The sequence below is a fragment of the Xenopus laevis genome, chromosome 9_10S (genome assembly GCF_017654675.1).
Source record: "Xenopus laevis strain J_2021 chromosome 9_10S, Xenopus_laevis_v10.1, whole genome shotgun sequence".
Classification (NCBI taxonomy): domain Eukaryota; kingdom Metazoa; phylum Chordata; class Amphibia; order Anura; family Pipidae; genus Xenopus; species Xenopus laevis.
In genome coordinates, this window is record NC_054388.1 from 33,606,520 (window position 1) to 33,622,726 (window position 16,207).

Consider the following 16,207-nt stretch of genomic DNA (forward strand, 5'->3'; position numbering starts at 1 on the left):
CTATGGCACGTACCAACGTTCTTACCTAGCTTGCAACGCGTAAACATCTTCATGTTACTGTTTATTAGGACCAAACCGGGTCTTAAATGATTTCTGACATCAGTTAACACTTGTTTCATATCATGGACTAAACCAGTGGAGAGTATTTACCAGGCTTTTTCGCTGTAATGGGTCTTCTCTTAAGCCCCAAATGTTATCAAATGGGCTGGTTCCTCCCCAGTGCATTCAGATCTATGAGAAAGGTAAGAGCAAAGTCAATGTTCTGTCCATTAAAAAGTGTCTAGTGTTTGGTCTAAGCATAAATTTCTCCTCAGCAATAAGTTGTGTATCCACTGCTATAGTCATTGTTTGCTGTGCAGCAACTTTACTGAGTTTGCATTGCATAATAATAGTGAAGTCCTGCAGGGCACATGGTGCTTTCCAAGATGGCTGCTGTAACCTCCACAGGCTGAGCAACAACCATTCTACTTCAGGAAGATTTTGTTATTAATTGATTTTTTATGTATTTTAGCTTTTATTGCATAATTTTAGGTTCTAAAAATTAGGGATGCACTGAATCCACTATTTTGGATTAGGCTGAACCCCCGAATCCTTTACGAAATATTCGGGCTAATACCGAACCGAATCCTAATTTGCATATGCAAAATAAGGGTTGGAGGGGGAAACATTTTTTACTTCCTTGTTTTGTGACAAAAAGTCACGTTAATTTCCTCCCCGTCCCTAATTTGCATATGCAAATTAGGATTTGTTTCGGCTGGGCAGAAGGATTTGGCCGAATCCGAATCCAGCTGAAAAAGGCCAAATCCCAAACCGAATCCTGGATTCAGTGCATCCCTACTAAAAATCCTTTAATGTCCTGTATATAGTAATAACTATCTGTTGTAATTTAGGTGGGCTGGCGGATTTTCAGTGTGTGTGACAATATGTTTCCTTGCTGTTTTACAAGTACGCCATTTCCTTTATTTTTATTTTGTATATTATATTGTATTCAAAAATTGTATCCACTATACGATCACTGATCCGGTTCAGTTAAAGTGCATTTAGATCTATGGGAGTTGGGCTGGTGGCCTTGCAATATACATGGTAGTGTGATTTCCTGCTGTTTACAGTGCAAAGTGCACCCAACCTTTCATAAAAAAAGCTAAAAAGAGGTCTGCATTTACATCAAATCCTTTAAAGAACTAAAGCCTAAAAACGAATGGCTAAAAATTCCATATTTTATATACTGATTGATTGCAGAAGTGTAAAGTTTCAGCTTGTCAATAGCAGCAATGATCCAGGACTTCAAACCTGTCACAGGGGGTCACCATCTTGGTAAGTGTCTGCAACACTCACATGCTCAGTGGGCTCTGAGCTGCTGTTGAGAAGATAAGCTTAGGTGTTGTTATTAGATTATTAAACAGAAAATTAGGTTGGCCTGTAATATAAACTGAAGCTACAAGGCTGATTATTAAATCCCTATACTAGTTGCACTGGTTTCTAAGCTGCCAAGTAGTAATTATCTATATTGATAATTAATTAGCCTTATATTGTGACATTAATATTGTATGTGTACTGTTTATTGTGAGCTCAGTCCCTAAGCTCAGTAAGTGACAGCAGCACAGAGCATGTGCAGTGATTCAGCAGAAAAGAAGATGGGGAGCTACTGGGGCATCTTTGGAGGCACAGATCTTCCCTGCTAAAGGGCTGGGGTTGCCTTTGGTTGGTACAGAAGTCTAAAACATAATGTACAGCAACTCTAGACTACTTCTTTAGTTAAGCTTTGGTTCTCCTTTAAGCAGCAACTCTATGCCTATATGCTACAATTACCAGATTTTGAGATTGAAATCTGGGGACAGATGTCAAGATGCAGCACTAGGGTTGCCACCCAGCCGGTATTTTACCGGCCTAGCCAGTAAAATACCTGCCGGGGCCGGTATTACAAATTTACCGGCAATGTAGCTGCCGGTAAATTTGTAATAAGATCAAAAGGAGCCCTCGCCTGCTCCCAATCCCCTGCAATTTACCTTTTTCTTTGCCTCTTCTAGCGACCGCGGGTCTCCATCGCGTGGCCCAGCCCTTTTTGACATCACACCCCACCCCTTTTGACGTCACGCCCGCCCTTTTTGAGGTCCCGCCCCCCCAACAGCCGGTAAAAAAAATTATAAAAGGTGGCAACCCTGTGCAGCACACACATTTGTGTATCACATATCCATTCAACCACAGCCACATTTATTTTTCCTTTATATATTTCCCTCGCACAGGCACAATACACTGGAAAAGTGTGACCTCAGAATTTCATGACACCAATATTATATAACAGACACCCTGTGGCACTTAGATTTTCATAGCACAATGACACAGTGTGGGTCCAGCGTTTCATGACAGACACAATGTGGCCCTAGTATTTCAGAACACAGATGTAGCACCAGCATTTTATGACAGGCTGGCCAGCAGCACTTCATTCCAGAGGTTACTGGCACTCCAAGAGCATTAAACGGTAGAGGGGGTCTGGTCGTGGGCCCACTGGGTTTTTCCCGGTGTCCCGCCGGGTCAGTCTGACCCTGTGCACGATTACTGAAACACAATGTGTGTAATGACTGAGTGAGGCATTGGGTACTGGCACCCCAAGCATACTACATTCACTGAGAAGCAGTGAACACAGGAACCCAAGCACATTATACAGTGAATCTTTAGAATTATGCTCTAGCAGGCAGGTGTTAACAATGTGCATTCCAGAAAGAGTAACACAGACTGAAAAGCAGCCCCTTCGCTCATGTCTGCAGTTTTCTGTGTCTGCACCAGGAGCCAATGCATCAGGCCAGACACATGGAGTAATGGATTTCTGTGGAGAAGTGCATACTTGTACATTTCATTGCCAAAGTCCGCTCCATGTGTCTGCACCCAGGTCAATGGCCAGAGGGTTTCTTTATCGGCCTGCACTTATATGCAGAGAGTCTGTCCATTGTGGCATTAGCCTAAAAGAAATGTGTCAATTTCAGGAATGTGTTAACTACTATCAGTCTTTAGCTATTGTAGACAACTCAACAGGCTAGAGCAGTGATCCCCCACCAGTGGCTTGCGAGTAAACCCCAGGGACTTTTTTTCATGCTTGTAGCTCCCCAACTCTTTTTACATTTGAATGTGGCTCACTGAAAAAAAAAGGTTGGGGACCCCTGGGCTAGAGCAACAGAAGGTGGGTTACAATTGAGTCACATAGCAAGACGCCTTTAACACCTACATCCCTTGTATCAGCTGTGAACCCAATCTTGCTGGTTTTATTTTGTAAACACACAGAGAGGCTTTAGGGTATTCATTCTGTCAATGTCAGACTGGGGGCTCATGCCTCCTTTGTTTGCCTTCCCCTGGTTTAAGCCAAAAAAAAGACAATGATCCGTGCCTTTGTTACGCCGTATCGCTGCATACGTTTTCCAACACAGGAAGGTAATGCTAAATACAGTACAAGCATGACTAGCTGCCTGGGGAAACAATCGGCTTGGCAAGATGGGGTTTCTATGGAGATCTTTTACATTACTGAGGGCAATAATTAGTAAGGTGACTGTAATATTACTCACCGTTTCTCACTACTGGCTCCTTTCATTACATGTGCTACCTTGTTGGATTTGCTCTGTATTGAGCTTTATCAGTTGCAGGTGCATTAAATCATTATCTTTATTATATTCCCCAATTCCCATTATAATAGGATTAAATGAGGCACGTGAGCATTACAGGACATTGCTAACCTTGTTCCACACAGCCTGTTGATTGTGATCGCACTGGTTAAATTCAGTTCTTACTGACTTATCAGTACCTAAAACACTCTTCATACACTTTGCTTGGTTAGCTTGAGATCTGACATGTTTTTGGCACTTTGTAAGCTGCATATAATAAAGCACAGAGGCCTGTATTCCCCCAGTGAATACAGCACTAATTTTGCTTGGTAGTGCTGTATTCATGAGGTATGGGGGCACTTAGGCATCCCACCTCCTGCTACCCTAACTTGTGCGTTGTTCTGGCACAGACGTTTGAGAGCACTGGCAGATGCCGGCCACAATGGACTCCTGTCCTTATCATCCGCTGTAAGACCTGGACTTGTGCCTGCTGACGTTGCATTCTGCAGCAAGGTCTTCAAGGCAGCCAGACACCTGACAGACCAGTGTCATAGTAAATGGCATCTTATGTTGTGTACCAGATAAGAAGCTGCAAATGGATATGCATTTGCTGTCAGCAAATGTCTTACAACACTGTTATGCTCTGCTACGACCCAGGGCACTTCCACCCATATCGGAATGTGAGAGGGTTTATAGGTCTTCTCAGTTCATTCATTTGGATGCAGATTATGGGCAGCTGGAGAGGTTTACCAAAACTAGTGACTCTTGGAAGAGTTGACATGTCTGCCCAATGTATAATTGAGTTAAAAGTGATGCTCAGCTCCTTTATTAGAGCAATACAGTGCATCCTTACCGTAGAACAGGCACCACACAGCATAAAGTAGAAGCAGGAAGTTCTGATTGAGCTTCGGCCACTCTGCTGTTTTCTCTATGATCGAGTTGATACATTGTAGTCTCAGAAAATAGTCCTGCGCTGAACCAATTTTTGAAACCCGACCCACAACCCGCATTCTTACCCGCTTGGACCCGCTAGTACTTTATCCACAATGCGATCTGCTGACCATCAAGAGAAAGGAAGTGCTGTCATAAATTAGAAGTGACATCATTAGATGTAGGCGTGATCATAAAAGGGAAAATTGTATCATACTTACCGTGATTTTCCTTTCCTTGACGTACTCCATATCGGTACTCTCCGGGATATCCCCACCCCCCATCAGAAGGACCCTCCCCAAAGCTTTAAAAGCCACTCCCACCCCAACATGGCGTCTTTGTACCAAGCTTTAAGACAACCATTGTAGAAGGGATGGGAACGTGCTGATATGGAGTACGTCCAGGAACGGAAAATCACTGTAAGTATGATACACTTTTCCCTGGACATACTCCATAACCGTACTCTCTGGGACATAGCAAGCTTAATGCCCAGTTGGGAGGGAACTAGGCTCTAACAGCCTCTTGGATAATATTGTAATAACTTACTGTTTTGGAGTACAGTAACTTGTCATACTATCTGCTCCAGGTGCAGAACCTAGTAATGTACAGGCGACATTATAGGATTAGCTGATCTCAACTGCAACCTAGAGGAAGAGAGTAATGAACAATGATACTCTGGAGAAGAAAATCCTGCTAGGACCTAGTCCTACACAAGGAAACTCACAGCAAGAGTGACCCCAAAAAAATATTGCTTCCAATGGAGCAAGGAAAACAGAAGAAAATTACGCCATGGTGGGGGTTGGAGTGGCTTTTAAAGCTTTGGGAAGGGTCCTTCTGATGGGGCATGGGGGGCGGGGATATCCCGGAGAGTACTGATATGGAGTACATCCAGGGGAAAAGTTTTTAAAACATAGGTAAAGGAGTAAAACTCACTACTGAGAAGACCCGCACCCGACCCATGACCTTCAAACCCGCAGAACCACTGGCCCACGTCTGTACCTGCACCTGAAAGTTGTACCCACAGGTTAAACGCTATTTTGCGAGTAACCCGCAGGTACCCAATCTGCTGCAGGAATCTACTAGAAAATGCACTCACATGGCTCTGTATGGAGGGATCTAATGGTATGTGTTTTAACAAACCGATTTTTGTGGGCGAGGGGCGGGGCTGCAGCAGGGACACAACTATAGAACAAACAGCCCCTGTAAAGGCTGGAGGGCCCAGAGGTATAGGGGCCAACAGAGCAACGACTGATAAGTGGTTTCAGTATATATCTAAGAAACAATATCGAATGCTTAAAGAGTCATTCCTCCATCTTTCCCAAGACATAGTACCATTAGTGTCAGCTTGGTCTCAAAACTGCGTGTACTAGGATTTCCTTAAGCATGGTATAGGTGCTACATTATGCTCTGTCATACTGCCAGCGTTTTCATTCAAGATATTCTAAGGCAATCACGTTAAAGTAACATGTAAACATTTTGTTCTGAGGGTTACAATGTCGGCAGCAAGGACTTCAATACATTGGGCAACTAGGGATATGTGGGCACATCTGTTCTTGTAGCATGGTAACTTTGGCTGTACCCATGGTTGAGTCTAGTCTTGGATCTTCAAAAGCCCCTTTAGAGTAGGCTAAGAAGCAGTGCTACTTAGAAACCAGATTATTGTAGCACCCAATTCTGGATAGTAACATAGAGCAACTTTGGAAATACAACCCTTTCCATTGTGACTCTATAGAACCAACCAGGCAGAGGCACTTCTTGGCATTTTGCTTTCCAATGAAGCAACCCCAATGCTTCCCTGTCATGTATTCAGAGGGGTTAGGAACTTCAGCTATGTAAAGACAGTGCAAATAGGGTCTTCTGCATTAAAGGAACAGTAACAACAGAAAATGAAAGTGTTTCAGAGTAATGGAAATATCACGTACTGAACTGGTACAACTGATCTGTTTGCTTCAGAAACACTACTATAGTTCATATAAACAAGCTGCTGTGTAGGCACTGTCTGTGATTATGAAAAATTCAGGCCTTGTGCCAGTGCTTCTGTCTGCAGAAAAATGCACTAACTCGGGTCCTAGTCCTGCCAGAATCCTCTTTTAAGTTCCTTTGCAGTGATCAGGGAGAAAGGCACTTTTTGCTGCCCCATGGGAGAAACACCAAGGCAACCACTGAAAACAAAGCTTTCATGTCATTCTAGATTAAAGAATCAGCCTATCCAATTCCCCTGTGTCCCACCAATAGGCTAAGGCTGATGTGAACATGTAATATTGCTTCATGCAAGGTCAAAGCAGGCATTTTAATGCTGATCAGCTCCAGTACCAATTTTAATGGTCTTGGAAGCTTCTTATATTGTTTGTAGGTTAGGTTTTCGTTCTTTTAAAATAACAGTACACCACTTACCAGTAGCCCTAAATATGCTGTGTATTACTTACCTTGTTATTCACAGGCTCATGTGTAGCTTTGTTGCTGCAGACAGTTTCCTTGTCCAGTAGGGGGTGCTCCTGCTATACACCACTGCTCAGACTATTATTTGTACAAAAACTGCCCCATTAAAGATCCTATCTGTCAAGGGCATGTCTAGCAACAAGTACTGAAATGAGACCTAAATCATAACCAAAGAAGTAGGATAGAAATTTTGTACATTGTTTTGGGATTCTGTACCAGCACAAGGCACAACAATTGGCGTCTCTGAAGATGCCCCAGTAGCTCCCCATCTTCTTTGCTGCTGATTCACTGCACATGCTCTGTGCTGCTGTCACTTACTAAGCTTAGGGATCCACTCACAATATACAGTACATATAGAATGGAAATGTCACAATATAAGGTTGATTAATAATTAATACAGATAATTACTTCATGGCAACACATACACCAGTGCAACTAGCATTAGAATGTACTGTAATGATCAGCCTTATAGCATCATCTTATATTACAGACCAAACTAATTTTCTGCTTGATAATTTGCAACAACCCCTAAGTTTAGCTTCTCAACAGCTGCTCAGAGCCCACTGAGCATGTCAGTGTTGCAGACACTTTCCAAGATGGTGATTATTGCTGCTATTGAGCCATATTTATTTTTAGGGTTTAGTTCTCCTTTAAGGTCTGCACGGGCAGATTTAAGCTGCCAATTCTGGTCCTTTAGACCGATTCGGCCAGAAATCATCCAGGTATAGATTGGCAGGTTTGATTTTACCAATGATCAAGGACCACATTGGCTAGTTGATGTGGTCCTAGTCCCCTTGGCACCCATTCTCATAGTTGTAATCCGATCGTTTGGCCTGATATTGCCCTGCCTTTGGTGGGAGCGGATCTTATGGTGTATAGCCACCATTACTGAGGCACTGGTTTAAGGTGGCCATACACAGGCAGATTAAAGCTGCCGACATTGGTCCTTTAGACGGGTCTCCCCGATTGATATCTGGCCAAAAATTGGTTCGAATTTTCTGGCGATCAAGGACCGCATTGTCTAGTTGATGCAGTCCTACGACCCATCGGCACCCATTCTCTTTGTTGTAATATGATTATTTGGCCCAAGGGCCGAACATTGGGATTAACCAGATATCGTCCTTCCATTAGTGGGCATATCGGGGAAAGATCATTTGTGTATGGCCACCTTAAAGGTGGCCATACACAAAGAGATCTGCTCGTTTGGCGATGTCGACAAACGAGCGGATCTCTACCTGATATGCCCACATTGAGGTGGGCGATATTGGGCTGATCTGATCGTGGGCCTTAGGGCCAAACAATCGGATCAGAATGGAGGATAAACGGGCGGTCAGATTGCGGGACCACATAAATGACGGGATTTGTTGTTTTTCTTGGACACCAAAAGGAGACAGATTTAAGATACTAATTTAAATCCTTTAGATCAATCTGGCACCTTGCCTGCCTGTGTTTGGGGGCCCTTTCACTGATATCTGGCCAAAAACAGTCAGATGTTGATTGGGCAGGTCAGATAAAGGACCTCATGTGGATCTTTGCTTTTATTTTTTAATTTGTAGGTGACTGTTCAAATCGAATTGCTGTTTGGTTGCTATGTGCAACATCACCGGTGACATTTGTCTCCACTGTTAATAAATACACTTGGGTACTTCTGTAGAGTAATAGTCTAAGGTCAGGCATGAAGACTGGAAATGTGTATCTGGTCCAGTAACCACAGCAACCAGCCAGGATTCAGCTTGCACTGCTTTAATGCAGTACAAAATAATAAATGCAGCGTTCTGATTTGTGTGCTATGAGTTAACGAGAACTCTAAGGCTAATATGAATGTATTAATTTCCCCATCACAGACTCTATTGCTTTTATTGGTTGCATCCCTAGGAATCCTTTTTTTCCCTCCAAAATTCATTAAAACATGTTTTGCTTTTTTTTTTTTTTTTTTTAATTTATTTTGTTTTTTGTCCTAAAAATGCTGTTTCCACGTGTGTAATACGTGAACTTCAGTCCTGTTCATTGTCATGTGGGGAAGAAACCAGCGAACCTTAGTGATGTCATCGATCAGCGGGGGGCAAGGGAGCTCATGATGTCATCAATGTATACAGATACTCAGCATCAATATACAGCATGAAGAGTTCCTGCTCAGCGTATAAGGACACTCCATATCTTTATACAGAGCTAGTGTACAGAGATACTCCACGTCATGTTACAGTGACGTCAGTGTGCATATTAGTTGTGTAGAAATTGCACGGCCTGTTCATTATCAGTGTATAGCAACATGTAGCATCATTAAGGAGCTTGGTGGGTTCATCCATAGAGTCTAGTGGTGCTCTGCTTTACTATATAGTGCAGTGTGCTTTTATATACCAATTTGTTGCCAGCCTGTCTAGCAGATAAGGGTTTAAAATTACCTAAAATCACCAATATGCTAACATATTACAATCAAATAGAAAGGGGCTGGCCCATTCCTTTAATTCCAAGGATAGAACCCAGTCGATCCTAAGCCACCAAAATCAGTATAAAACTCGTATCTATGTCAAAAATAAATAATCATTATCTGCCAGTAGGGCCAGGAACCTATGCAGAGCAGGATGGCTCCATCTCGCTCATCTTGGTGCTGCACAGAGCAATGGTTATGTGTAAGTGCAGAACACAACAGGTCACTCTGCCTATAGGTGAATGGTTCCAAAATGGAACACTTAGGACAAGACGAGCAGTGCATTGCCCAGTACCAATTAATAAAGCCACATGCTCCTGCTCCAATAGGAAAGGGTGGGGAGAGTTTCATTATTGCAATGGGTGCTACTAACACAGACGAGTGCTTAAAAAATACGGGGTACAGTCCAATACTGGGAAGCGTTAAGGGACTCTTTGTATTGATGAGACTTACTGGTGCCTTATTGCCATTGCTCTGGGAATAGAGCTGAGTGTCAGGAGGCTAGATCACATGATTTTGCCTCCTGCACACTTTCTTCAGAGATCTCTTCCCCACAAACACCTGATAAGCTCCTTAATATTAATGAGAATAATTAGATAAGAAATAGTCCTGGCTTGCTCTCCAGAGCTCTGTGGTCAGCACTTTCAGACTGCCAAGCACTATTGGCCTAAACTTGAGTGCTCTTGCGCCCAACTCCGTGTGTCTTCCATTTGAGTCTGTCGGTTTCTGGTTGAATACCACGGCCTCTTTGTTAGTCTCCCGCAGCACAACCAAAGCTCGTACACTCAGAGTCGCGTCTGTGCCTCGGGCACATAGATCTCGATGCTGTCCGAACTCTCAGTAGCAGAGTTCTGGCGAACGGAGGCAGCTCGTTTGGCTGCCATTAGCCTCTTCCGTGCTTCTTGTCTCTGCTTGTCACTGTTGGATGGGCCTGGCGCTTTGTCACGGCTCAGAGGGGGCTTGGGCCGGGCTGGCTTCTTTGGCACTGGGGGAGGGGCCCTCTTTATCTCCTGTGGTAGAATAGAAAGGAAAGGATTTTACTTGGAGACTACAAAATTCTAGAATGCACATTTTTATTGAAGGGGGACTCCAGGCTAAGAAAAAAATACTTATTATATGCACTTACATTGAAATAAGCTTTTAGCATTAATTTCTGATGAATCTGCCTTCTAGTAGCATCTGATCAAGGTGATAAACCCCCCAAAATGTTGACATATTCAGTGATATTTTTAACATTTCTGCATTTACATTCATTTTCTATTTTTAGTGGTTTCTGAGACATTTGCACTTTTAGACTGCTGATATTCTGGCCTTCAAAGATAGCTGTTGCACCGAAAATGGCTGATGTCAGTGACCTTAATCGTCTTTGCGTTACTATATTCAGTTAATCTACAATTTGCTGAATCTCAGTTGAGCTATCTAAAAAGGCAAAGAAACTGCTAACAATATAAAATGAATGTAAACCCCAAAAGCCCTCATGGAAGCTCTCTGAGCATGTCTGCAAAATCAATATTTTGGGGTTAGCTATGCCTCTCACTGCCAATAGTGACCTTTAACAGGAGACAGAAGATTTTAATTATAAAGTTGCAATGATCGATATCTCATCTACCTGGCCATGCCTGGGTACAATGCCTTCCTTCAGTCTTCAGCAGATAGCAAACCTGTTCTAAACTGTCATATCACTATTATGAACACTAGATTCATGCATGAAGTTGTTAAAGGAATTCTCTCACCGATTCAGTTGTACTGGCTCATAACATTAGATAGCTTTAAGTAAGGGTTTTTATCAATTAAGCAATGAAAGATACATGGTTATGGAAGATACAGTTAGGTCAATTTGGACAGACAACTTTTTTTTCTAATTTTGGTTTTGTACATTACCACAATGAATTTTAAATGAAACCACTCAGATGCAGTTGAACTGCAGACTTTCAGCTTTAATTCAGTGGGTTGAATAAAAAGATTGCCTAAAAATGTGAGGAAATAAAGCCTTTTTTTTTTTAACACAATCACTTCATTTCAGGGGCTCAAAAGTAATTGGACAAATTAAAAAAACTGAAAATAAAATGTTCATTTCTAATACTTGGATGAAAACCCTTTGCTGGCAATGACAGCCTGAAGTCTTGAACTCATGGACATCACCAGATTCTGGGTTTCCTCCTTTTTAATGCTCTGCCAGGCCTTTACTGCAGCGGCTTTCAGTTGCTGTTTGTTTGTGGGCCTTTCTGTCCTAAGTTTAGTCTTCAACAAGTGAAATGCAGCTCAGTTTGGGTTCAGATCAGGTGACTGACTTGGCCATTCAAGAATATTTCACTTCTTTGCTTTAATAAACTCCTGGGTTGCTTTGGCTGTATGTTTTGGGTCATTGTCCATCTGTATTATGAAACGCCTCCCAATCAATTTGACTGCATTTAGCTGGATTTGAGCAGACAGTGTCTCTGAACACCTCAGAATTCATTCGGCTGCTTCTGTCCTGTCTCACATCATGGATAAACACTAGTGTCCCAGTGCCACTGGCAGCCATGCACGCCCAAGCCATCACACTGCCTCCGCCATGTTTTATAGATGATGTGGTATGCTTTGGATCATGAGCTGTTCCACGCCTTCTCCATACTTTTTTCTTGCCATCATTCTGCTAGAGGTTGATCTTGGTTTCATCTGTCCAAAGAATGTTTTTCCAAAACTGTGCTGGCTTTTTTAGCAAAGTCCAATCTAGCCTTTCTATTCTTGAGGCTCATGAGTGTCTTGCACCTTGCAGTGCACCTTCTGTATTTACTTTCATGCAGTCTTCTCTTTATGGTAGACGTGTATATCGATACGCCTACCTCCTAGAGAGTGTTGTTCACTTGTTTGGCTGTTGTGAAGGGGTTTCCCTTCATCATGGAAATGATTCTGTGATCATCCACCACTGTTATCTTCCATGGACGTTCAGGTCTTTTTGCGTTGCTGAGTTCACCAGTGCTTTCTTTCTTTCTCAGGATGTACCAAACTGTAGATTTTGCCACTCCTAATATTGTAGCAATTTCTTGGATGGTTTTTTTCTGTTTTTGCAGCTTAAGGATGGCTTGTTTCACCTGCATGGAGAGCTCCGTTGACCGCATGTTGTCTGTTCACAGCAAAATCTTCCACATAAAATCACCCCCCCCTCAAATCAACTCCAGGGCTTTTATCTGCTTCATTGATAATGACATAACAAAGGAATTGCCCACATCTGCCCATGAAATAGCCTTTGACTCAATTGTCCAATTACTTTTGAACCCCTGGTCGAATTACTTTTGAGCCCCTGAAATGAAGTGATTGGCTTTAGTGCCTCACATTTTTATGCAATCTTTTTGTTCAACCCACTGAATTAAAGCTGAAAGTCTGCAGTTCAACTGCATCTGACTTGTTTCTAAAATTCATTGAACCAAAATAAGAAAAAAAAACAAAATTAGAAAAAAGTGGTCTGTCCAAATATTTATGGACCTAACTGTAGCTTATAGTACAAGCTGATCCAGGAACTGGCCATTTTGGAGTCAGGGGGGAATTTCCTGAGGCAAACTGTAGAGGCTCCAGTAGGGGTTTTTTAAATGGTAGAACTTGATGGAAATGGTTCTTTTTTTTTTTTTTTCAACCTAACTTAACTATGCATAATTTCAAACAGCAAGATGGCACTTACATTTCTGTCTGGCGTTTCGCTCAGTACCCATCCGTTAGCCTTGAGTTGGAAGAGTTCATCGAACTTCATACTGATATCCTCTATGGAAAGCTGCAGCAGGTCCCAGAAACCAGCCAAATCCTGTGCAGTGGTGCGTGGGTTGGAATTAGGGTTCTGCAGAAAAGAGAGAAAAAAAAACGTGTAAATATTTTTTGATTAGGCCATGTACAGTATTACTCACTGACAGCTACTCTACTTAGTTTGGATTATTTTGTCAGTTTATGTGATCGTTCACAGGTTTGTTCTCTAAGTCACTTTTTTCTGATAGAAAAAATGAACCGTATTAGCTGCTGGCCTCATTTGTTGGCCCCCAATGCCTGAGGCCCCTGTCCAATTAGGGCCTACATACAGTATGTGGGTATTCCCTGCCTCTCAGCTCTGTGAGCATCACGTCCGAACACTTTGAATGTCTGAATACACAGAAATATATTTAAACTGCCCTGGCACAGCAGTGTATGAGTCATGGCTGATTAGGACATGAACAAATGCTTCACGCTGACTAATTTCCTCCTACATGCATAGAGAAATATTTCTATTTAATACACATAATACAGACGGTAGGTGTATACCAAAGATGTGAATCCATACCCAGAGTTTCTAAACACGCCTCACACACCAGAGGTTCTTGGTGAAGTCCTTGAGGGCCAATATTTGGGCAAGAACCATCTTAACTACTAAACATTACAGATGGAAGAAAGCATTGCTATATCAAGTCACTCAGCCATAGTTCCAAGAATATACCAAATCTCACATTCATTGACAAATTGCCTGGGCTTTTAGGTCTAGCTATATATTCATGTTTTCTTCGGCAGTTCTCAAGTTTGGAATTTACAACTGTTACTTGGTTGTTTGGCAACCAAGCAGCGGGTTAAATGGCAGACTAAAGAAAGAAAGATAACTAAAAACCAGCCTCAGAATGAATCAGCTGCCCAGGCACTGTGATACCCAGCAAAATATATAACTCCCATAAATAACAGAAACTAAAAACAATTACATACTACCTCCAAATAACCTTTTCTATAATATATAACAACAAAGCCGAAAGTTTAAGTTCCTCCAAAAATAAATCAAGCAGCAAGTAAAAAAAATACAAAAAGTTTAAGACCGAAACGGGTTTCGTGCCTGTTGGGGCACTTTCTCATAGCCCTATGAGTACTCACAGCCTATGAGTAAGTGCCCCAACAGGCACAAAACCTGTTAGGCCATGTCCTAATGTCTTAATAAACTTTTTGTATTTTTTTTTTACTTGCTGCTTGACCTATTTTTGGAGGAACTCACACTTTCGGCTTTGTTGTTATGTATACACTCCCTTGGACAGGGGTTACCTCTGAGTATGTCCTCCCAAATTTCACTTTTTTTTTTAACTGGTATTTATTTCAGTAGTGCTTATAGAAGTTGGATGCACCATCTCCTTTTGTAGTTTCACTTTTCTACAATATGATCAAATTGCAGCAACCCTGGGTACTAATGGCCGATATCTGGAAGCAGCAGTGCAATTTAAAGGGACACCATACCTTTCAACTTTCCAGCTAAATTGGGCCTAATACCTGGAACAGACAGGGTCTCTCTCTAAAATGGAGTTGCCCCTCTTATAAAAAGTATAAAGCGTAATATCAATTCATATATTCCTAGGGGGAGGGTTGTTTGTGCCGCCCTGCACCCTTACTCTAGGCAGTGACCTTTTTTGCCCACCCCTTGATCTGGCCCTGATGCCCTACCCTATTTGTAGAGATTTGGTTTGAGTTCAGATACAGATATCCTGCATCAGATATTAATTTCTAACAACTGTAGGAAGAACACAAAAAGACAACATAACAGGAATACAATAATTATAGTAACAAAATATAACAAACAATAGACTATATACAGGGATTGTTTAATAGTTCTAAACTTTCAGCAGAAAGCTTTGGCACTGCCCATAACATGACTAAGCGCCTGTCAAGGAGCCAAGGAAATAAAAAAGTTCTTGTTTTCTCTTCTGGGGAAAATCATATACTACTTTTATTGTTCTTCCTTTTTCAGCTTGTGTTATATTAAACCATGATGTAACCAACAAAGTGCAGGTAAGGGATGATCTGGGACACAGTATATCGCATCAGGAACAATGGCTTGTGTACAGTTATTTAAAGGGAAAGTATGTCTTGGAACAAAAAAGTCAGTCGAACCAGTCAGTAAGGTCTTACAACCCAGGGGTGAGGCTATCCACCATATCATAAATTCATGCAAAGCAGCTGTCTCATGAATGGAGACAAATACTTCACATTACACAAATACAGCCAGTGCATCAGAAAGCAAATGCTTGGTACACTAATCTATCAATAACTGCCCTGAAATGCTTTACAAACAGCTGAGAACGGCAATGTATGTAAGGTTCATAGGTTGATTATTGATTAATGCTAGGCACTTGCAATGCATCTTTGTGGCCATGTTTCTGCACTGCTTCTCAACAAATGTAATGAGCCAAACCCAACACCTTATTTAGTTGTCGGCATCACAGTGTCTTCTATCTTTCCTGCACAGATACAATCCATGCATTGCCTATCCCTGCATATGCAATCACAACTTACCAGGTTTTGCTCACACAAGCCGCGGAACTGCTGGAATTTCTGTGACACTAAAAGCTGGCCACTTCCAACTGCACTAAGAACCTTCCCAATCACTGAAAGCAGAAAGAAATGTTAATAAATGTATTGCATTTGTGTCAGTATCCCTCCCTTCTTGTCAGCATAAATAGATGGCACTACTCTACTCTAATAATTACTCAAAAAACAGGGACAAGCAATATAGGATATTCAATGTTCAGGGCAGGCAGTAAGTTATCCCTTGCAACATACTATCTATTAACAAAAAGAAAGATTACTTATAACAATGGGTGTATTTATTAATAAGAATGTTATGCAAATTGTATGCACAGATACAATAACAGAGTTATTCATATGAGGCAATGTCATGTTAATATGTTTAACTGCTTAAAGGAGATTGAAACCGAAGGCCCAATAGAGGCTTCTCTCCCCCAAACCGTTCCATTAGGGACTCCTAAAACAGCAGCTATCACTTTTCCTGGATAAAATGATAGCTGCTGCTTTGTGAGTTGTCAGCAGTGCAGTTCAGGAGGGGTGAGGG

The 16,207-nt window shown here is 41.9% G+C and overlaps 1 protein-coding gene across 1 annotated transcript in view; it reads right to left on the minus strand.

The window, feature by feature from the left end:
• Positions 1-8,877: 8,877 nt before the first annotated feature.
• LOC108702751 (disks large-associated protein 4) overlaps positions 8,878-16,207 on the minus strand; it is a 97,838-nt gene continuing 90,508 nt past the window's right edge. Inside the window, exons 11-13 of the mRNA XM_018238399.2 lie at positions 15,652-15,743; positions 13,046-13,198; positions 8,878-10,397 (exon numbers count right to left, since the gene is read on the minus strand). Of these exons, the coding sequence (XP_018093888.1) occupies positions 10,173-10,397; positions 13,046-13,198; positions 15,652-15,743 (470 nt within the window). The 3' untranslated portion in view covers positions 8,878-10,172. The remainder of the gene's footprint in view (positions 10,398-13,045; positions 13,199-15,651; positions 15,744-16,207) is intronic.